General features: G+C 48.1%; 1 protein-coding gene across 1 annotated transcript; it reads right to left on the bottom strand.

Annotated features, from left to right (window-relative positions):
- Positions 1-5,395: 5,395 nt before the first annotated feature.
- LOC119171589 (iris) lies at positions 5,396-8,621 on the bottom strand. The gene is made up of 4 exons (XM_037422366.2): positions 8,427-8,621; positions 7,242-7,777; positions 6,527-6,650; positions 5,396-5,773 (listed from the first exon to the last, which is right to left on the bottom strand). The coding sequence occupies exons 1-4, from the start codon at positions 8,619-8,621 to the stop codon at positions 5,396-5,398; spliced, it is 1,233 nt and encodes a 410-aa protein (XP_037278263.2).
- Positions 8,622-22,779: the final 14,158 nt, after the last annotated feature.

The following is a 22,779-nucleotide window of genomic DNA, read 5'->3' as shown; positions in this document are numbered from 1 at the left end:
CAGCTTACGTGATTCCGTTGACCTCAGAAAACGTACACATCGGCCAATGAAGTCAGTGTATCGGGCACCTCTATTATTTCAACACTTCTGGCGGAGCAAATTTGCCTCACCGTTGTCGGTAATGTGGCTTCATCTTACCTTTGTTTTTATTGTATTTTTACTTTTAAAGCTCTTCGTAGAGTGAAGGGCAACATGAGCGCGAAATTATCGAAGCCATTTACATCAGCATGCAAAAATGCAGCTCCATCAGTACAACGTTCTTTGGTGGTGTTGTGCCTTTGAGCTGCGCATGCCCACCAGGTTATCCTAAAATATGGTTATTTTCAATAAAGCACCGTCGTTGTGGTGTTGCTGTTGTGTTGCTGGTTTTAATGTTTTCGTCATCATCATTGTTGTCATTTAATGAAACTGACTCATACCAACGAGGTGATTGACCTAACTAATTGAAATGCGTTAACAAAGAAAATAAATTAACAAAAACGATATGAAACGCTATATAGGATCGATCAAGACTCATACGTTTAAATAAACACCATATCATAAATTTTAATACAAGCTGAGACTAATAAAAGACTGGGAAGAAAACCCAGTGGTCGGTAGCACTGGAAGCGTTGTTCGTACCATCTTGCTCCTCTATGCTTCATATTCTCAGTGGTTCAAATCCTCAAGAATACATGCTTAAATACTACCATCGAATTTAAAGTGCAATCTCCAAAAATTCTAAGGGAAAAAAAAGACGTGGTTGATCCCTATGTTTAAGGAATTGGTATAAATGAATGAATGAATGAATGAATGAACTTTATTTGAAGTCTGGCAGTTTTCACCGGGCGAGGGGGGGGGGGGAGGAAAGGAAGCTAACCCCTGTCCCTTCCCACCCTCCGTCGATTATGATGGTGGTGCCTCAGATGACCGCTCGAAGTCCTTGGACCCGGGCGGCATCTTCAGCTTGCCGGACTGCCCAAAACTGGTAGGCCAGCTCGTAGCTGGTGAGTGCCGCCTCCCAGCATCCACGATGAGACATGGTGGTACATCTACATCCCGAAGACTAACGCGGATAGAATGCAAACATCAGTGCCACGAACCGAAAGGTCATTAGTTCGACTCCCACTGATGGAAATTTTTAAATGTGGAGCATTTGTTAGTTGCACGATGCCACGCCTCGGCGTCGGTGGCGCCATCCACACCCCGACTGAGCATGCTCGGCTCGTCTTGTACGGGCCCAAGAAGACATCTGCAAAACTGTCGCTCCAGACGGGCATTCAGCAAGCCGAATGTGGTGGCCCATAGAGGTGGCGTGCCATGATTGGCCCACCTTTGAGGATTACGTGGCGAGAAGCTTTGTGGCTGGGGACAAGCCGAAGCAGCGGGAGACGGAAGACAGCTAGCCGAAGCGTCGGACGCCGGTAATTCAGGTTCCGACCTGGGACCGTGGCGGTCCACGCTACTGCGTTCAACCAGCAGTTGGGGCGGTGCCGCCGGCACGAGTAGTGCATCTCGCGGCGCGGCCTGGCCTGCTGTTCTTTTCCTTCCGAGGGCACCACGGATCTCGGCGAGGCGTCTCCACGGTCAGCCATTCGGCACAGCGACGGACGTGACCTGGCTAATGGTAACAGTTGCGCCGAGCATCGCACCTCGACGCAAGCTGTTCGCTGGGCGGGCTGGCCATTCCCTGCATGGAACATCGCGTCTCCGATGTGGGTTGACTGCCTTTGTAGTCGGACCCACGCCGTAAAGTGCCGTCGTAATCAGAGCATCGCTCGTCGTCATGTGAGCCATTTGCCCGCAACTTGCCCGCAACTTGCCCTGCACCTCAGCGTCCGTCATACCATCCATCCCGCGTACCATGCATGAGGTTCCTCGCCTTTGTTTTTTAAACTCGCGTGTATTGTTTTCACAATAGCTTAGCTGATTCGTCATGTTCATGTACTACATTTGTGTGTAACTTTCCTTCTTTTTATGTTATAAACATCGTGTGTGTTGTTCCCCCATCGTCTCAGACTCCATTTCTCCTCGCATGGCACGCACAACAAGCGTTGACGAACGTGGTCTGTTCATAATTTTCATTACACTGAGCATGAGCAGGGGGGTGCGGACCTATCCTTCCATACTCCTCTCCCTCGAACATGGGTGGTGTGTATATAAAGCGGCAGAGCGCGCGTTCGGAATTCAGTCAATGACGTCTTGGCTTTCCAATACAACCATGGCACCAAGCAATGAAGATACACTTCAGCTTTGCACTCTTTGCCTTCGTTTCTCCTTAATTCAATAAATAAGAATAATAAAGACGAAATAAGAATTAGCCATTCCCAAACCATACCCAACCACGCAACCTTCACGTGAAGCTCCCACCAATCTGTGACGCATTTACTCGAGTTCCTCCCCCCCCCCCCTTTCCCATCCTGCCGTGGTAAGATGTGGGCGGGTGGCTTTTTTTTCTGTACCATCTTGTCGCGTGGCTTTTTACGACGTCATTTTTTATAGAAATACGTCAGATTTTCGTGGACCCCGTCATCAAACACTTTCGTGTTAAAAGTTACGAATTTTATATATTTATGGGCTGTCAAAATCAATCGTCACCGATTGATTTACCATAAGGCAATTGAATTAAATGACAGTTCACAAGGTCAAACGACGCTTTAAATTAAAAAGATTATTTCTGCCCATTAAAATACAGGTGACCAGAATATTTCTGTTGGCAGGATAACGCAGTCAGAACGTAAAAATATACAACGCACGACAATAATTACCCTTTTTACTGTACTTTTCCCTCCATTGATTTTATGAATTACATCTAGATTGTGATATGATTGTACTGCAAGTGATACTAATTTTGTACATTCTTAATACATGCATTGGAAACATTCAAGTTGGCTATATCGATTTGATTCATTTCATTACCGACATGTCGGTCACCCCGCTGGGTTTACGGGAGCGAACGCTATACAAACAGTTAAAAAAAACACAAAAAAACAGGAAGACGCTTGACCTTCGCTTTCAAAAGTGATTTCGACGGCGTAATCAGGCCTCGTGCACATATATCTTTCTGAGCTGCTAGCCAACTTGTGCATGACTCAACTGTGCCGCGACGACAGAGACGACTTTAACATTGGCTGTTTCAAAACACCCTTAAATGCTTATTGCAAGCTACGTCAAGGGCTCACCCACTAGGACATAATTATTTCTTTGGCGAATCAGGGAATGGCCCGTTGCGCGTTCGTATAACAGGTACGTGAACCTACGCAGTTGTTCACTCTGTCGATGGTTCTTCCCATAAATGAATAGGTCTGCGTTCCTGCGCTTCTTCCTCACAACATATATAATGCGTTTAGCAGACCTCTTCCACTACATGACACTCCCAGTGTTACTTTTATTACTCATTGTTGTTCTTTTCTTAGCCCCGCCGTGGTGGTCTAGTGGCTAAGGTACTCGGCTGCTGACCCGCAGATCACGGGATCGAATGCCAGCGGCTGCATTTGCGATGGAGGCGGAAATGCTGCAGGCCCGTGTGCTCAGATTTGGGCGCTCGGTAAAGAACCCCAGGTGGTCGAAATTTCCGGAGCCCTCCACTATGGCATCTCTCATAGTTATATGGTGGTCTTGTGACGTTAAACCCCACATATCAATCAATCTTTCTTTAATCAGTTTCCACAAATCTCGTGACTATGTGATATAACACTCGCTTGACCCGTTGCCGGCGTGAGTTCGATCCTCGTTCGGACCCGGAAATTTTTATTATTAATCTATTTTTTGCATCTTCGTCGATTTTTCGGTCGCGTACGAGATGATTTTGTTCTTATTCACATGCATTCTTTTGTGGTCCGCACCTGCTGTGGGGGATAGGCCAATAATTGGGTGGTATTTCGCTCCCAACCATATAGCATAACACCACCTGGTACACAACGCACACACGTTACTGCGCACATTTTAAGACCACCTCGTGGGTGAATTAGTTAGCAAATATTTCACGTGCATAATTGCTCATGGTAAAAAGCACTCCACCCATCACACGATGCAGCCATATGCAAAGCTTCACTCGCACAAGCCACTGAATTATCAATTACTTTGTGTACAGTAATCTGCAATTCGAACTTCTGGAGTTAAATATCAACTGATGAATCTGGTGCATGGTACAGCCACTGTTCTGGTGGCATATAGAAACCAGATTCATGCTAGAGCATGTTTATGAGAAAGTATTATTTGACAAAAGATAGCATCACATTCACCGACTTGAACAGGCAACTCGACATATGAAAGGACCTTTCCTACTAGTATAAAAACTCCGCCACTTCCGGAATTTTCACCTTTTCTGTAATACGTGTAGTTGCCTGAAAACTTCTCATTGTATGTTATTTAGACACTTAACCTTTACTCGGTTTCTAAGATTATTGTTGGCTTAATTCAGTGAATAAGCGCATTACATTCGACAACTTTATTTTTATTACCTTATATACTTGTATACTTGCATATATATTTGTATACTTATACATTCATGCACGCGTTCAATTCACAAGCTACGTAGAGATTCACAGAGTTCAAGTATTTTACGCCCTGAATCTGCGCTTTTCTCAGTGTTATCAGCTTCCGTGACGTCATAAAACACGAGATTGTAGCGTCGGCTCCGCTTTTCAAGCTCAATGACGTGATATCAATGACGTATTATCAATGACGTAATAAGACGACGCTGGTCGTAACATGCATTTTTACTCTCTATTACAGTCGCAGAAGCCTGATCAAAACTAGATAACTTAGATTCCGTCGACATTGCGCGTCTGCTTAGGTCATCAACGGCATTCTTATTTTCAGCCTCGGATTCTTCAATGGCTGCAAGCTTTAACTTAATATCTGCCTGTCAAGTATAGTCTACCTTTTGCCGGTTAGGGGTACACGGGTTTTAATGTGAATTCAATGGACGGGAAGGCACTGGGAAAACTTGTACTCACGTTATATCCGAGTAACACGACTTTCAAAAAGTACACCACACTCTGTGAGCAATTTACTACCATATGAACAGCAGCGGAACATTTACGCCCCGCGTTTGTGTTGAAAATTGCGCACTTGACGAGTTAAATTATCTGCGCAATAAAAAAGCCCCAGCTTGAGGCTATAACAAGCCATAGGCGTAAAATTGGGGAGAATGCGTGAACTTACGAAAAAGGAAGAAAATAAAAACATCGTGTAACCTTGTATACTGGCATCTTAGCATCGCTTCCCTTTGCCTGCTGCGAATATTCTGAAGGTTTGCTTTGTATATATATAAAAAACGAATTGACGTAAGTATTTATAAACGACTAACTGCACAACAGGCAAATGTACAAGTTGTGAGTACAGAAAAACGATAGAATATAAAGGTCAAGATAAAAAAATGAGTGCTTCTCGCTGAGCACATCGTTTTCAGTCAAGCGTCAACGTCTTGGACATGGCGCACATTCCCCACGAAGAGCACGACTGTGCTTGGCTTGTGTGTTCGCACTAGGAACATGAACGGATGGTCGGCCGTGAAATCGACAGCGCGCAGATCACGGCGCGTGACGACCGAAGCCGATCCTGCCGCCGCCTCGGTGCCTTCCTCGGTCACCTCGAGAGCGGCTCGGTGCAGGGCCACCGACACGCCAGCACCGCGTGGGGAGCCACCGCAGCCCGGTTTGCCGCGGTTCACCGTGATGCCCGAGAGGTCGGCGCGCGAAGTGAACAGATCGGTGACACCCATCGCTGACAGGGGACGACGCAGGTCAGAGGTCGTCGACAACTTGAAGCGGGGCAGCTTTAGACGGACCTGCACGCGACATCATGATGCAAAGAGGGATGCGTACTCGGCATGAGGCACACCTTCAGCACGCAGTCGTGTCTTCCTCATATAGATCATTTTAACGGAGACGAGGATCACCTCCTGTCTGGGCTGTTAGGCGGGGTACAATAGCCGACGTCACAGCCTTAGTAAAGCATTTTTGGTGGGCCACGCATGTTAACAGCCCATGGCGGCGCCTAAAGAGCCTTCTCTGAGAAGAAGCATAGGCGTGGACAAGGTTTTTGATTAATTAGGAGGGGCCAGTCTCACCGCTGTCTCCTCCACCGCTCACCATTGGTCGAGTCCCAAAGAAACTGAGCTCCATAATGCACACAAAGAAGAAAAAAAAATGAATCAATGACGTACCTTTCACAAGAGGGTGGCGTTGGTCCCTCGCTTTGCAAGGTAAAGATGAGAAGCAAATAGGAAATTTAGCGCCAAAACTTAGTCGCCATTGTTGTCAGAGAGCAGGCGTAGCAATTACACCACGCATTAAAATATTATATGAAAGGCCCGATTGAGTAAAGGTACGGGGCACAATATACGCCCAAATTTTTTTATGTTTGGGGGACAGGGAGGTAGCCGCCCACAAGTTAGTGTGGTACGCCCTTTCTGATCAGGTGTTCTGTCAAGAGACGGTTCGAAACGGTCTCTTTACGTGCGCACTGATAAGAGATTCGACACTGATTAATGGTTAAATAAACTATTGGGACGAGACATGTACCGGCATAGCCCGAATACCTTGGTGATGCTGCTCATATTGTTGATCATGGTGGACAGCTGAGAGGGCGTCATGAGCCGCTCGAGGTCATCCAGACCGTCTAGCTTGTCCGGCAGCAGCACGACCATCGAAACGTTCTTGTTTCTGCGAGAAATGCCGATAAATAGTACAGTATTTACTGTATTGAGAGCTCACTATATACGGCAAAAAGCGCTTCCCGTCTGTTATGGTAAAATAGCAAGGAACTAAGGTATACAGATGACCAAATCGAGAAAACCATTTTCTTTTTTTGCAGGATTGAATTTCAACACACAATCAACCATTTCATTTTGTGTTTTTTTTTTCGTAGGAGTTGATTGATTGATATGTGGGGTTTAACGTCCCAAAACCACTATATGATTATGAGAGACGCCGTAGTGGAGGGCTCCGGAAATTTAGACCACCTGGGGTTCTTTAACGTGCACCCAAATCTGAGCACACGGGTTTTCGTAGGAGTGAGCATACTTGAAGAGAAGGAGCGAGGTGGCAGATGTGGCTCCTCGTCCTCATTTGAAATTACCGCTGCCGTTGGTACGACAAAATGGTTACGTAGATAGGCAAGTTCTGCCAGCACCGAACCTAATCGAATGTCAAGTTCATCGAGGGCGCCTGAGGAGCGTGACGCGTAAAGAAAGAAAATATAATGTCAAGTTCATCGAGGGCGCCTGAGGAGCGTGAAAATGAACTCTTTCTTGCCTGTACGGAATCGAGACCAGGCTAACTCCAAGGCCTTCGTGGCGCCCGACGGCGAAGCGTCCCGTCCTGTACATCATCTTCACCTTGCGGCTGCGCGTGGGCGTCTCATAAAAGGGCTCCTCGGCAGTGAGCTCGGGATCGAACAGCTCCGCCCAGCTGCCTCTGAAGTAGACGGCATTCACAAGCGCCACGCACGTGCCCGAGTCCACCGAACCTGGCGGCAGCAGCTCCACAATCTTGGACGCCGTCTCCTGGAACACCCAGCCGTTGACGGCACGCCTCGTGGCTTCGGGGTCGTTGGCGAAGTCGACGTTGGCCACCGAGGCCCTGTACGACGAGCTGACAAGCGCCGCGTACTCCGGGGCCAGCCGTACGTCGAGGCTCGCGTACAGCCGGTTGGCAAAACGAAGACTCACTGTCTCCATTCCATCGGTGTCGTAGTTGAGACTCCCAATAATAGAACTGAACGCGTCGTGGATGACGTCATCGTCATCCAAGGCACGGGGAAGTCCGCTCGAGACGCTTCGGGATGATATCTGTGAAGTATACAGGGAGCTTCTTGTGGCAAAGTGGCCGTGGCTGAAGTGTGAAGATCTCAATGTGATGAGTGTATTATTACGTATATTACAAAACAAACATTAGCGAAATAAAATAATACATACAGAGATAGAATAAATAAATACAGAGATACAGAGAATATAGGAGAATATAGGAAATACAGAGAATAAGTAAATACAGAGATAGAATATAGGATGGGATGACGGATACAGCTCTTCTGGAAACGGTGTTTCCAGAAGAGATGGACCACGGGACGCATACGCGACGTTCCAGAATCAGCAGCATTCCTCATATTCTACAGGGTCAATGGCTCACTGCGATGTGTTGACCTCGGAATAGCGCTGACGTCTCCAGAAAGACAGATTATTTCTGCAGAATTACCTGAAGGTCATTTGTAGCAAAGACCAAGAAAAGGGGCACTGAATGGAAACGTCTAAAAATTACAAAAGTTTCTCGGGTGCTTAAGTGCTGTCCGATTGTCCACTGACTAGCCGAGAGGAAACGTTCAACAATGAATATGAGCCACCTTGAAGCATGGTCGTTGCAAAGCGCGAACTGAATGTTGTACAAGAGCGCTTCACGTGACTACGCAGCTATATTTATTTTAATTCAGTTGTCAAGACGTACGCCTTCGACGAACAGAGCTCGGATCTGCCTGGCGGTGTCGTTGCGGGCGCCGGCAAGCGTCATTCCCAGTGCAGCCGCGATGGTGAGTGGCGAACACAGCAGGTTGCTGGCGTTGGCCGCACTGTCCGCGCTGAGAAGCTGCTTGTAAAGGTTCACTGAGAAAGTGAACAGCAACTGTCCAAAAGCAGCTTCCATTGCAGCACTGCGACAAAATGATACCAGGGAACGCGTACGCATATGTACATCATCGCTATATAGGGCTGGTTGATTCGGAAAGCATGGCTGATCCCCCCATCATAGGAATTGGCACAACACGAAAGTAAAACTTGTCCTTGTGGAAGTAGTAGAATGTTTAATGTACACTGATGTAAGAGACCTTGCACAATGTCTATTGGTATAGGGCATGCGCCCACATTGACGCTTGGCGGGGCATCTCCGTCCCGATGACTAACTCATAATCAATAATTAAGCAAACCCTTGCGGTAGCGGCTGTAGTGCACGGTGAGAGCGTTAAAGGTGGGACAGTCAGAAGAGCGTCGCAGACTGGACGCATGACTTGGGCCAAGGTCGCCATCACGCGCCATAATAAAGAGTGATTGAAAACCGCAGCCGGACCTAAAGGGAAACGCAACGTGCGCCGTGTGCGTCTTCCCTGAGCCCGGACGCAATCTTTCTCGGGGCGAGCATAAACGTAATGTTACAGCCAGGCGAAGCAGGCGCGGGTCACAGAGTTATTTTCAGGGGCGAAGCTCCTTAGGGCGTGGGCTGTGCGTCCCCTGTAGCCTGTATGTAGCCACCTCTAGTTTAGTTCTTGCAGTGTTCACTAGATGGTGGTACCGTCCCCTGTATGTAGCCACCTCTAGTTTAGTTCTTGCAGTGTTCACTAGATGGCGGTACCGTCTCCTGTATGTAGCCACCTCTCGTTTAGTTCTTGTAGTGTTTACTAGATGGTGGTACTTGTAGCTGATGATGAAAAGATGCAAGATGTTATAAACTAGAAAGCGGTACTTGTAGTTGATGAAAGACGCGAGATCTTATAAAATAGGAATGATGTCACATATGGCGCGTGTCATTGGTTGAAGGCAATCGTTCGATTTAGTGCGGCGACGTACGCTAGGGGGAGCGATGTAATAAAATCGAGTGGGCAAAATGTACAGAGGATTCATGGTTTACCAGGTTTACCTCCGGAGCTTCGCCCACTCATCATCATTCACTTCGTGGATATGGCGGAATTTTTTACATGGCTGTTAGCGAGGCCGATACTTCGGCTACGGTCACAACCTCGCGCTGTGTTGAGACGTAAACAAAACTGCACTTCTACTATATATTAATGTGCTGAATGGGAAGAATGCGTAGCAATGACAAGTTGCAGGAGCAATTCGCGTAGGCTACGGCAATGATGCGTTACTAGAGCACTGTGAGAGGAAAGTGTGAGATCGAGGAGCTTCCATGTTGGGGACCATGGCACAGTGCATTCTGCTTCTGGACGCCAGTCGGTGCAGACGCGGGATGAAAAGCTCGCCCCGAACAGCGACAGCAGCCGATGCCGGCCGCGTTATAGCGTCTCCCCACGTTCCAAAAGACTAGAGGATTATTCTACCTTCGTTGCCATAGGGTGCAGCGATGTGTCGTGCAGTAGCTCTACACTGCGACGTCAGCGGCCGACCATATCACATCGACGGCTTCAGGAAACCTCGTAAAGACTTAGGCGTCATACAGCAAGTAAGTGGAATCGTGGTATAAGATATCGCGCGTGTGGTTATTGAACATGAAGACCAAGCAAGCGAAGAAAGCGCTGACAGAAACAGGCGTTCTCAAAGTTAAAGACCGGGTATGCCTCGTCATTGACCCGACGCGACAAGAGGTTAAGATGAAATTGCACTGGCTATAGCGTTTGATGTTACAAAAGACGCTATTCGACGTGCCTTCTGTGAATACGGCGACGTCAAGGAGGTGACCGATGACCGATGGAGAGTCAAGGATTTTGAAGGAGTTGAATCGACAACTCGTGTAATACGCATGCAACTACTAGACGGCGTTTCTGTAGATGAACTGCCGCATCAAATGCGTATTGGCAGCCGTATGGCACTGATCGTAGTGCCAGGAAGACCTCCTTTGTGCTTGCGGTGCCGAAGCACGTGACACATGCGACGCGATTGCAAAGTTCCAAGGTGGAGCAAATGCTACTCTTTCGGTCATGAGCACGATGAGTGCAGCCTCTCGTACGCCCGAGCTGCAGGACGACGAAGAGGAATCAGAACAAGCATCTTTCCCATCAACATCACAGAAGCAAACGACACTGGACGATGCGCTGGTGCTGAACAAAATTAAGTAGTAGTAGTAAACAACTTCATTAAGGCAGCTGACGGTTTCCTAAGTGGCGAGGGCTGTCAGGCCATGCCTGGTCGCCACCTCGTCAGCGCGTTTGATGGCCCGGAGCTGGGTGTCCAGGCTTGTGGTCGTGAGGATTCTCTCCCAGGCCTCACTTGAAGGTGACTGTCCTAGGAGGTTTGGTGGGGGAGGGTCCTTGCTGCATCCCCAGATGATGTGATCCAAGGTTGCGGTCTGGGTCTTGCAAAGGGTGCACGTAGATGTGAATAAGGCAGGGTATATGTGCCTGTATATGTACGGGGAAGGGAATGAGTTCGTTTGAAGCCGCCGCCAAGTGATTTGTTGAGCTTTGTTTAGTTCCGGGTGCGGGGGTGGTCTGGTTTGCCTTGATAGCTTGTAGTACTGTGTGATGTCGTGAAAGGTGATGAGTGCTTCAGTTGCTTCGATATCGTGGTCCGAAGTCTGGCCCACCGCTCGGCATACGAGTCCTCGAGCTTGTCTGTGGGCGGCTTCGTTGCCCGGGTTTCCTGCGTGCGCTGGGACCCAGATGAGTTGGATTAAACGAGGATCGTCATCGTCGGTGCTGCTGGCAGTAGTGTCGCCTGAGGCGTTGCGTGCCGCTCGGGGCAGAGGACGGAGGATGCGCGCCGTGGTTGGGGAAACAGTGCCCCGGGCAAATCGGATGATAGCAGATTTGGAGTCACTGATAATTGTTTCAAAACCGGCCATTGCGGCGAGTGCTATGGCAGCTTCTTCGGCCTCGGTTGGGTCTTGTGTGCGTATGGAGCCGGCGCACCTCGTGGTAGGCTCTATATCGACTGGGGTACGTTTCGACGAGACGTTGATTGCAAAGGCTTGTTTGGGGGTTGGGTAGCTTGCCGCGTCGACGTGAGCCACTTTTGTGTTCGTACCATAGGTATTGTGAAGGTTTCTGGCGCGGGCTGATCGTCTACCGTCATGAATGCCGGCCAGCATGTTTTTCGGCAGCGGCTGCACAATGAAGCGCTGTCTGAGGAGAGGCGGTAGCGAGATCAAGTCTTGTCCGCTTGGTGACGAGGGAATTCCGATACGTTGAAGTATCCATCTTCCGGTTTTACTACCACGCAATCGTTCAATTTGTGCAGTTCGGTGAGCCTCGATAAGTTCATCTATTGTATTGTGAATTCCAAGGCTGAGGAGGTGCATGGTCGATGTGGTGCGGGAGAGGCCCAAAGCGATCTTGTGGACTGTGCGAATAAGTCTGTCTACTTTTTCTTTTTCAGCCTGGAGGAGTCGTAGGTACGGTAAGGCATAAGTTATTCTTGTGGTTACGAAGGCGTTTAACAGCTGGAGAAGTTCCTTTTCTTTCATGCCGTGTTTCCGCGCGGAGATTCTTCCTAACAGACGGGCAGTCTGAGTGACGGTGACCGCAAGCCTCTCTAGTGCGACGGTATTGCCCCTGCCGGCTTGTACGTGAAGGCCGAGTACCCGCATGTGCTGCACTATCGGTATTTCGGATCCGGCCATTCTGAGAGTGATGGTTGGTAGTGGCGGGTGTTTAACCTTACGGTAGTCAGGAGGACGAAGAAGGAGGAGTTCAGATTTCTCCACTGAGCATTCGAGACCTGCACACGCGACGTATCCGGCCACTGTGTCCACAGCACGTTGCAGTGCCTCCTCGATCTGTCCGTCGGAGCCAGTAGTGGTCCATACCGTCACGTCGTCCGCGTATAGGGTGTGTCGGATATTGGGTATGCAGTCTAGTAACTGTGGGAGTTGGCTCATTACAAGGTTGAAGAGGAAAGGTGAAAGAACAGCTCCCTGTGGCGTGCCTTTGTTGGATAGGGCAAGTCTCTTCGTGGCGTTGCTGTCAATCAGGGAAAGTTCCACAGTACGGCCTTGGAGGAAAGAGCACACGTAGTTGTAAATACGTTCCCCAGGGTTTGTTGAAGCCAAGTGCTGGGCTATCGCTTCATGTGTTACGTTATCGAACGCCTTGCGTAGGTCTATGCCTAGCATTGCTCGCGTGCCCGCACGTACGGGGTCTTTCAACAAATCGTGGTAGATTTGTACGAGGGCGTCTTGAGTAGATAAGTGGGCGCGAAAACCGAGCATGGTTGGAGGGAAAAGGTCTTGCTCTTCTGCAAGTGTTTCTAGCCGAGCCAAGACCACGTGCTCAAATAGTTTGCCAAGGCATGAAGTTAACGAGATGGGGCGAAGATTTGATAAGTCTGCCTTTTTTCCGGGCTTTGGTATAAACACTATTTTCGCGTGCTTCCATTCTTCTGGTATATTTCCGGCATGCCAGCAGTCATTGAAATATTCAGTAAGGGCAGTTACTGACCTTGCGTCTAGGTTGCGGATTGTTTTGTTCGAGACGCCGTCTGGACCTGGTGCCGAAGTTGTGCGAAGCTTTAGAATGGCTGCATACACTTCGGCTTCTGTGATGTCGGCATCAAGAGTTGGATTTGGTTTACCTTCATAGGGTGGTAGCGGTGTCGCTGGTTGATGGGCTTGGTTGATGTATTTGTCCGCCAGTTCAATTAGTAGATCTTCGTCTGATCCGGGGTGTTGGTGGACAAGTCGCTTAAGTCTGTGCCGTGCGGCTGTTTTCGAGTCGTCGGGATCCAGTAAGTGGCGTAACAGGTGCCACGTCTTCTTGTTGCCTAGCTGTCCGTTGAGTCCGCTGCACAGCTGGCCCCATTGTTGGCGGGCGAGGTAGGTACTGTGTCGCTCAATTTCTTCAGAGAGGGCCTGTATGCGGCGACGCAATTTCTTATTGTAGCGCTGCTTCTGCCATCTGCGCAGCAGGCTGGCGTGTGCGTCCCACATGTGGAGAAGACGAGAGTCTGTGGCAGGCGTTTCCTCTGCTGCTTTACTTTCGCGCGTTGTGCGTCGCACGTGGTCGTTTAGGGAGGCTGTCCATTCCTTGAGGTTTGTTATGCGTTCTGGGGCTTCACTTTCACGGATGTCTCTAAATTTTGGCCACTCCGTGATTTGAGCGAGGGCGTTGTGTACTCTCTTGCCAGCGGACGTCTGTACCTGGATGGCAATGATGTAGTGGTCACTACCAGCGAGTTGACAGGTGTTCTCCCATCTGGCCTGCGCAATATTCTTGCAGTATGTGAGATCGGGTGACGTGTCCCTACACACGCTGTTTCCTATGCGGGTTGGTGACTGCTGCAGGTCATTTAGTAGAGTGAGCCGGAGGTCCTGACCGAGTTGCCATAGCTTCTTGCCTCGTTTGTTCGCCTGCAGGTAGCCCCAGTCAGGGTGCCTGGCGTTGAAATCGCCCAGTATAAGCAGTTGTGCGCCTCGAGAAAGCGATGTGGTTTTCTGGAAGAGCAGGTTGAAGTCGTCGGCGCGTGCCCGAGGTGCGCAATATACGTTGAGGATGAAGACTGATTGGTGCGAGCGTTTTCGCGGAAGAATTTCAACGACCGTGTGTGGAATGTCCGAGAATTCTAAGTCGTGTTGTTTCGCCGTGAGGCTCTTGTGGACGAGCGTGCCTGTACTTGGGGCTTCTTGGTTGTGCGAGTCGGTGAATTGTTGGAAAGCGATGTAACCAGGGAGTGAGACAGAAGCCATTGTTTCTTGTAGTGCGATGACGTCTGGAGGCGTTTGGCAATTGGGCAGTTGTGTTTCTTGTACGAGTAGCTGCAGGTGGGCTTTCTTTTTACGAAAGCCCCTGCAGTTCCACTGCCATATAGTCAAGTGGGTGCTGGCCATGATGCAGCAGCTGGAGCATTACTTGAGGCCGTCGTGGGTTCGCTGTGCTGGGTGGAAGAGTGAGAGGTCACTCGGTTGCGTGTGATAGCTGGTGCTCTGGCCATGCTTTGCTTGATTACTGCAAAACTGGTGTCTGTGGCAGTTCTGAGTGCTTCTAATCCGGCTACGGTGTTGTTTACGGTGGCTTCCATGTTTGAGAACCGTGTCTCTATGTTCGTTAGGCGTGAGTCTACGGTTGCGAAGGCTTCTGTTACGGCGGCACGAACGGCGTTGACGACCGTGGTTTGGACTGTCGTGCGGAGGGCTTCAGCAACGGATGCGTTGACCATTTCAATAATTCGCGCCGTCATGTCCTCTTCGGATTGCAGCGTTTCCGTGGAAGTCGTTGCTTTGCGTTTGGCTGCTGCGGGTGGTTGGGGCTGTTGAGTTGAATTATATGCACGGACTGGCTGGCCTTTGCCAGTTTACTTTCTAGGGAGCGGTTCTGCGCAAGGAGCACTTCGATCTGAGCTTGTTGCGTCGCCATTTGGGATTTTAACGCATTGATTGTTTGCGTAAGTTCCTTGACGAGCGGGTCATGCGTTGAGGCGCACGGTTTCGATGGCTGCGGGGGAGATGATGGCAGCGGAGACGCTGCGCTTGGCGCCCATGATACACTAGGGTTGCTTGGTGGTGCTTTGGATATATCAGCATGTGGGATGCGACTTGATGATCGGGTTCTTGATTTGGACCTAGAGTGGGAGGCTGCTTGACCCTGGCGAGATCGTGACTTCGATCGGCTGTCGCGTTTCGTCGGCGTTTGTGATGTCCCGAAACTGGGGTAGTTACGCTCGTCCAAGGCAGGCGGGCTATCGTCATTTGAGGTTTGCTGCGTCGCTGGTGACTCGGTTTGTAGCGTCTTTCCTGCTTGTGCTGCGTTAAGTGGTTCAGACTTTTTGGCGAAGCGGTACTCGCATCTTGAGCTGTTCGTCATGTGTCCTCCTTGACAGACGATACAGCGTGCTTGGCATGTTGGTGGCGTTCCTTGCGGCGGTGGCTCGTGGTCTTCTCCGCAACGCGGGCAGCGTCGGCGCCTAGGTTGAGGGCACACATCGGAGCGGTGCCCGGTCTTCCGGCAGTTGAAGCATGCGTCTACTTTGGGATGGAAAGGGTATACTCGAATGAGACCTCCACGGTGTAGAAGCCATCTAGGTAGGTGGTCCCCGAGCAGCGTTATAAGTAAATTCTTCGTTTTTCCCATGCGTCGGCCACCCACTATTTGGTAGTCAGGGTTGCTGTCTTGAAGGTCCTTCAGCGTCTCATCATCGGTGGGGAACGTGTGGGCGTAGAAAGAAATGCCTCGTATCGCGTCGTCTGGTGGCGGGGCGTACATGTGTAGCTCAATCTGCCGGTCTTCTCCGAGGAGGATTGATGTGATGCGTTGGTACGCGATTGCTCGGTCGGTGGTTGCCACACTAACGGTGAAAGTGTTATTCCTTGGGTGTATGCGTAGTTGATCACGCTTGGCTGGGTCCAGGTCACACAGAGATGCCGCTTTAAGCAGTGCTCTCTGCAAGTCTCCGGGTGATGTGCGCGTGAGGTCAATGGGTGTCTTGGGGCGTCCCACGATGTGGTACGTGTGCGACGGCAGTCTTGGCAAGGGATGGCGTTTCAGTTCCGGCGGCGGCCGGGGGGTTGGTGGAGTTTTGGGGGCTTTGCTTACTTGCGCGTCGTTCATTTGGGCTTGTTGCTTAAGTGCCTGGTGACGTTTCGCCTGGGCTCGGAAACCTTGAGGTGGTGTCCAGGAATCGTCTGACCATTCTTCGAGAGAGATTTCGACGCCGTCGACCTCGATTTCCATGTCGGCCAGTGTCCCAGCGGCCGCGACAGCGGCGTTCGGTGTAGCGTCGCTAGGCTTAGGCGTCCAGTGGCGGATCTTGCCGGCGTGGCGTGAAAAGATGAAAAGCTTACTTGAAAATTGTGACCAATATCTGTCGGAAAGTTGTATCCTCGGGACCGGTATGATTTGCAGAAACCATTCGTACAAGAAATCTTGAGCTATGGCACGTCTTCCTACTGAAACATCGGAAAACTCCGGAGCTCGGTGCAGACGCGTCCGATCGCGTCGATTGCCTGGTTTAAACCATCTGAACAAAATTAAGAAACTTTCTTCAGGCCTTGACACGAACGCCGTGTGGAGGATGGGAAATCCAGCGGCCACTGACTGTACCTCGATGACGAGAGAACAGACGCGTCCTGTGCCTGCGATGCACGCCACGTCACAGCTGCAAACAACGCGCCCTGAAATGTCGGCGTCATAGACCAAAACCACTTCGACTCCTCTAAACTCGGCTTCACAATATTCATTGGGGAACGAAACACATGAAAATGGAGGTTTGCTTGGCGACATGGATATCCCAAGGATGGAATTAGAATTGGCGTCTGCGAAACGCCGTCGCGACTCGGACGACGGCGCTCAATTAGACGAAACGCAAGTGTAGTCGGAAACGCAGTGGAAGGTGGTCAGCAGAGGCAAGAAGCGAAACGCTGCCCAACAGCAGTCGTCGAACTTGACGATGGCCGCGCAAACTAAAGGTGAACAACATGGATCCACCCTGGACGACGAGAACCCAACAAGTAAAAGTGCAGGGCTCTCATCCTGGACCCGCTCACCGATCTCGTCGCTGAGCGGGTTCGTGAAAGCAGCGACGCTCAACGTACGAGGATTGGCTTCCAGGAAGAAAGAGACCCAACTCTACAGACTAGCCGTGGACCAGGACGTGGACATTATTGCAGTCCAGGAAACCAAAGTGGAGAGCGTGAACGCCACAGAGAGCCTATAGACTGCAACGTTTCACCGGACGCTACAGTGCCAGCGTCAGTCATGCAGTTGGTAGGTCGGCAGGGTGTGTGATCTTTGTGTGGGATAGTTTAGGTGCCACTGTTCAAAAGGTCACGTCTGATTCACCAGGAAGGTTTGTTGTTTCGGTTATTTGGTCTTCTTTTCTTTTAATTGGCGAGTGATTTGTTTATATGCACCTGTTAAAGATGATTGACGGTGCGCAACATTCGAAGAAATTCGTGCTTATTGTGAATGTGATCGTATAATTATCCTGCTGGGAGATTTTAATTTTGTGATCAGTGGCGATGATAAAACAAGTACATCCAATTTTAACGACTCAAGCACAGTTGCGTTAAGGAATCTAATGTCTGACTTAGACCTTGAGGATGTTTCAGAGTGTATTGGTAAAGGACCGACACTGTATACGCATTTTCAAGGCTCCAGTCATGCGCGCCTAGATAGGGCCTACGTGTCACTGGAATTAGTTCCGATTATCAGTGAGCACAATGTCCTCCCCACTTCATTTATGATCACTGCTTAGTATTATTTGTGATAGGCAAAAGAAACAGACCTAGATCAGTATTTAACTGGGAAATGTGTTAGCTTAATTCTATCTATTGGAAGATGAGATATTTATGGACAGTGTTCGAGAGGCGTTGGTAAACATTGACAGTGGAGACAACAATTGTAGAGTGAAATGGGAACAATATAAACAGGTTTATATTAAATTGAAAGCTATAGAGCACTCAAGTGTTAGAAAACACGCAAAGAGTGAAGAAGAAAGAACCCTGTACGCTTAAATCTGAAAGAACTGTTAGCAAAGGAAAGCAAAACACCAGGCTTATTCATTAATGACACAAGGTCAGTGAAGTCAAAATTGGAACAAATTGACGAGGAGAAGTATCGTGGTGCGCAGATAAGGGCAAGGGCGGAGAAAATGACCGCAGCAGAGAAACCGACCAAAAGAATGCTCGGTCTCGAAAAACGAAACGCTCAGCGGAACGCTATACATCAGATTGAATACATGGGTAATGCTACAAGTGAACAGAGCTATATAGAGGATGCTTTCAATGAATATACACCACGCTATTTTATAAAAGTGAAGTAAATGTAGATGAATTCAAGAATGAATTTTTAAAATCAATGGTAAAGGTTGAAGATTGCATGAAAGAGCTTACAATTTCCTATTTTTGAAGAGGAAGTGGCAAAAGCAATCATTGCCTTCCATTCGGGAAAGTCCCCAGGACCTGACAGGTTAGCGGCCGCTTCTTATAAGGAATTTAAACACGAACTAGCACCGCTCCTGGCAGCCCGGTTTTTAACGAAGCTTTAGACATGAAGGTTCTGCCACCTTCTTTTCTGTTATCTCATAGTATATTAATTCCAAAAACTGAAGACGCAGTTAAATTACGTGAAGTGAAATCGTACAGGCCAATCAGTATATCAAATATCGACTTCAAGATTTTGATGAAAGTGTTAGCAAGGAGACTGCACACAGTTATTAATAACATTGTAGGCGACCACCAGACATGTGGAATTAAAGTGCGCACTATATTCACAAGACATTCACAAGGCACGAAGTGTATTGGAGTGCTTCGATCTCACAAGCGATCACATTGCGATGGTCCAGATAGATTTAGAAAAAACATTTGACCGAATTCCCCACGGAATTCGATCTTTTTCTTTTGTTAGACTATGTCAATATTGGTAACGTAATTCGCGATACAGTTCGAATTGTATATGCTGGATGTAAAACTTAGCTAATCATCAACAAAGTTCTTGGGAAACGGATTAATGTCAAATGCTCTGTGCGACGAGGTTCTCATTTGTTCTCCCTTCTATTTTCGATTTATATAGAGTCATTTTGCCAAAATTCATGAAAAGCAGTAACATAGAAGGGTACAAACTACAAGAAGCTGAAGCACGGGTACTGGCATACGCAGATGATATAGCCGTGTATTGTAAATATTATGAAAGCATCGCTGAAACCATAATAATCATGAACCTTTATTGTAATACGAGTGGCAGTTTGGTAAACTGGAGCAAGTGCGCGTATTACTGGCACGGCGAATGGCTTGGGACTCCACAATTCGTGGCTAGTATTTCGTGGACTACTAAATACTTCAGTACGATACTTAGGTGTGCTATTGGAATATTGTTGTGACTGTGAACCGTACGGCGGCGTCAGCCCGTGGAGCTACGAGAAAAAGCTTAACAACCTAAAGCTTTTCAGCTATCAATTTTTGTCAGAGCGACCTTTTGTAACATATTTTTAGTCAGTAAGCTCTGGTATGTCCTTCAAGTATGTCATTGTTCACGTGTGAATGTACTGAAGCTTCATTGAATATTTGCCGGTTTTTTTGTGGGGTTCTTCTTGGGAGCAAACAAGTAGAACTAACTTATTCAGACGGTTTCGCTCTGGTGGGCTTGGTCTGTGTTATTTGTACCTTCGTCAGTTAGTTAATCGGTTCATGTTTTTTTCCCAAAATAATTTATAGATATGTGGGGTTTAACGTCTCAAAACCACCATATGATTATGAGAGACGCCGTAGTGGAGGGCTCCGGAAATTTCGACCACCTGGGGCTCTTTAACGTGCACCCACATCGGAGCACGTGGGCCTACAACATTTCCGCCTCCATCGAAAATGCAGCCGCCGCAGCCGGGATTCGATTTCGCGACCTGCGGGTCAGCAGCCGAGTACCTTTGCCCCTATAGACCTCCGCGGCGGTGCTTTTTTCCGAAATAATCGAGACCCATTCATACGTACCGTTATACAGCTTAGGCTTGGGAGACGGTTGCCAGAATTTGTGGTAGCATCTGGTCACATGAAAGCAAGCATTAGAGGTTACCTAAATGTAGTTATTGATTCATGTCTCTTTCTAAAAACACGTTTTTCATTGAAATATCTCAGTACAGTTTCGCATAAAAAGTTATACTAAAACCTAATAGAAACAGTTCTTTCTGTTTCCCTATATAGAACATTATACAGTGTAGGCCCAGGCCAAAATGTCTTCAGCCGTGTGAAAAAAAAATGGCAGTATCGCCTAGAGTGAAATCCTTTTTCTTTAAATTGCACGCTGGAACCTTGTCCGTGAAAACATGGATGCTAAAAAAAGGCTTATTCATTCCTTGGGGCGATGATTGTCTTCTCCAACAAAAGCCGCAAACAATCGAACATGTTTCTGTTGACTTCTGGGATACAGTCTTTTTCTAAAACGTTCTCCAAAGCACTTTGAAAAAGGATCTGCCTCTTGATGCCTATGGCATCAGATTTCTTCCAGTATCAATTGAAGAAGGAATACCTTTCGACCTATAGTTATGTTACTGGGCCTGCACAGTATATGGCAATCTAGAATGGCGGTGCGCCATGCTGATGTTAATGCACGTCCGGTTCGGCAATACTTCTTTCAATCTGTCTGTTCATTCGTGCAATCACAAAAGATTTAACAAGATGTGCCCAAATGGTTTCATCAAATAGAAAGCCTTCTACATATGAAGGAATTTAAAAAAAAGCGGGTTAACTTTGACGCTTTTTGATTATTTATTTGGTCCATGTTTGTACTTTGTTTGATGTATACTGTTTGTGAATGTTGTGTGTACACAGGCAATAACTGAGGGGGGAAAAGACTATGGCACAATACATAGCGTACCTGGCTTATGTTAACTGTTGCGTACCTAAGGGTCGTGAGTTCGACGCCCATTGATGAAACTTTTTTTTGTTGTTTTTGCCATGTGTGCGAGTGCATTATTTTGACGTCATTCCCGCGACAGAAATACGTCACTTAAGTCATGGTGGGCGCGGGCATAAAACACTTTCGCATTTAAAAAATTAGGTGCTGAACAGGACAAAGAAAGTGCGAGGACCATAGAACAGTGGTCTGTGGTTAGCGCCGTTCCACGTGTCTTTTCTTCATTTTGCCTTTCTACTCGTTACCAGGTTGGTAGTTACCTTTCACGACAGTAAGTAAGAAATCGCATAAGAACGGCACGGCAAGCTTGTATCTGCTGATGGAATTACGAGCGATACGAGCGATGTGGTAAGTCAGGTGTCCCTACATGAAGGCTCCTTAGCTGACGGCCAGCGATCCTTATGACCGACTTGAATACAGGCTGGCCTATCCCGCAAAACTTCCGCTGCGTGCTCTCTGTCCAGCGTGTATTTTATTCGGGACAGTGTTTATTTTCTCGTCATATGGTCTATATACTTTTCTAAGCTCATTTTAGGTTGTCGGTGATTCCACAACAGTGAAAGGACAGGCTTTTTTGTTTGGTCTCACTTCATGTAAGGTGAACGTTGACCAACTCGCCAATTGCGTCATAATAAATTTAACCTTCTACCCAAAACGTGACGTATGGTACGCCATGCATATTATTGCTTTCCATACAGTGTTGTGGTGGTTCATTTCCACGATTAGTTGCATTCCCATACAGAGACAAAAGGCATGAACACTGCTGTATAAAATAAGAACCGCTTCTACCCTGCCGAGTCTGATGCGCGGCTTCACTTAACCTGTACCGATAAACGTGATCGCCCATATCTTGAACGTATCACGATGATTCGGGCCTGATAAAGCTACGCTAAAAGCATGCAAATGCTGCCATCCTGAAGTTTTAGGCAATAATATTTACCTCAGTCGTCTTTTTCCCGTTGAGGACACGGACTACGAGAGATACCCGGTGCGCTATCTTCTTCTGCCTCTACAGCGGGTCGCATTGGCAGTCTCACCCGCTTTCTTGCGTAATTCTTTCTCGTTTCATGGATTTTACCCATTACAATTCGCGACGGCGAAGGTAAAAATGAAGAGAAGATATGGTTCAGGTACGCCTGAGTCGACTGGCTGCAAACAATCTCAAGATGGACTAATCTCAGGGACAGTTGGCAGTCCTAGAATAGGGTACCTGAAGAGAGCGTGCGTTGCATACGTATGCTATTTCAATCACTCAACGTGGGTACCCAAGATGATAGCATACTCTGCATTCGCAGAGGTGACAAATGATAACGCAAAGCTTACCCTATTGTGAAACTGTTTTTTAGGGGCAAAACTTCTTATAGCGGCACACGTTCGTCCCTCATAGTATGTAACAAGTATAACATTTTGACATCCAAGGTGGTGCCGGCGAGAGACTTCATCTGTGCGTTGTTGAACAATAAAAAAAAGTGCTCAATGTACATGTCAATGGCTGCTAATGGGGAATGAGAGACAGGAGCATTCGGCTTTTAGTCAACGTGCAGGCTGCGATCACCATTAGCAGCCATTGGCATGTACGTTGAGCACTATCTGACAAGAAAGGGTTGCTACGTTATACTCGCTGGGTGTAACCTTCTTAGCTTTAGAAAGGTTTAGTGGGCGTTGAGCCGCAGTGCCATGAATACAATGAACTTGTATATACCATGAATGAACTCGAGGTGGTTAAAAATGGGAAGTAGATACGAAGCGCAAGCCGTAAGAAAGTAAAAGCCGAATTCTCCGCCTCTCATTTCCCATTAGCAG

This window comes from Rhipicephalus microplus, chromosome 4, assembly GCF_043290135.1.
Source record: "Rhipicephalus microplus isolate Deutch F79 chromosome 4, USDA_Rmic, whole genome shotgun sequence".
NCBI classification, from domain to species: Eukaryota; Metazoa; Arthropoda; class Arachnida; order Ixodida; family Ixodidae; genus Rhipicephalus; species Rhipicephalus microplus.
This window is presented reverse-complemented; position numbering and strand designations above follow the sequence as displayed.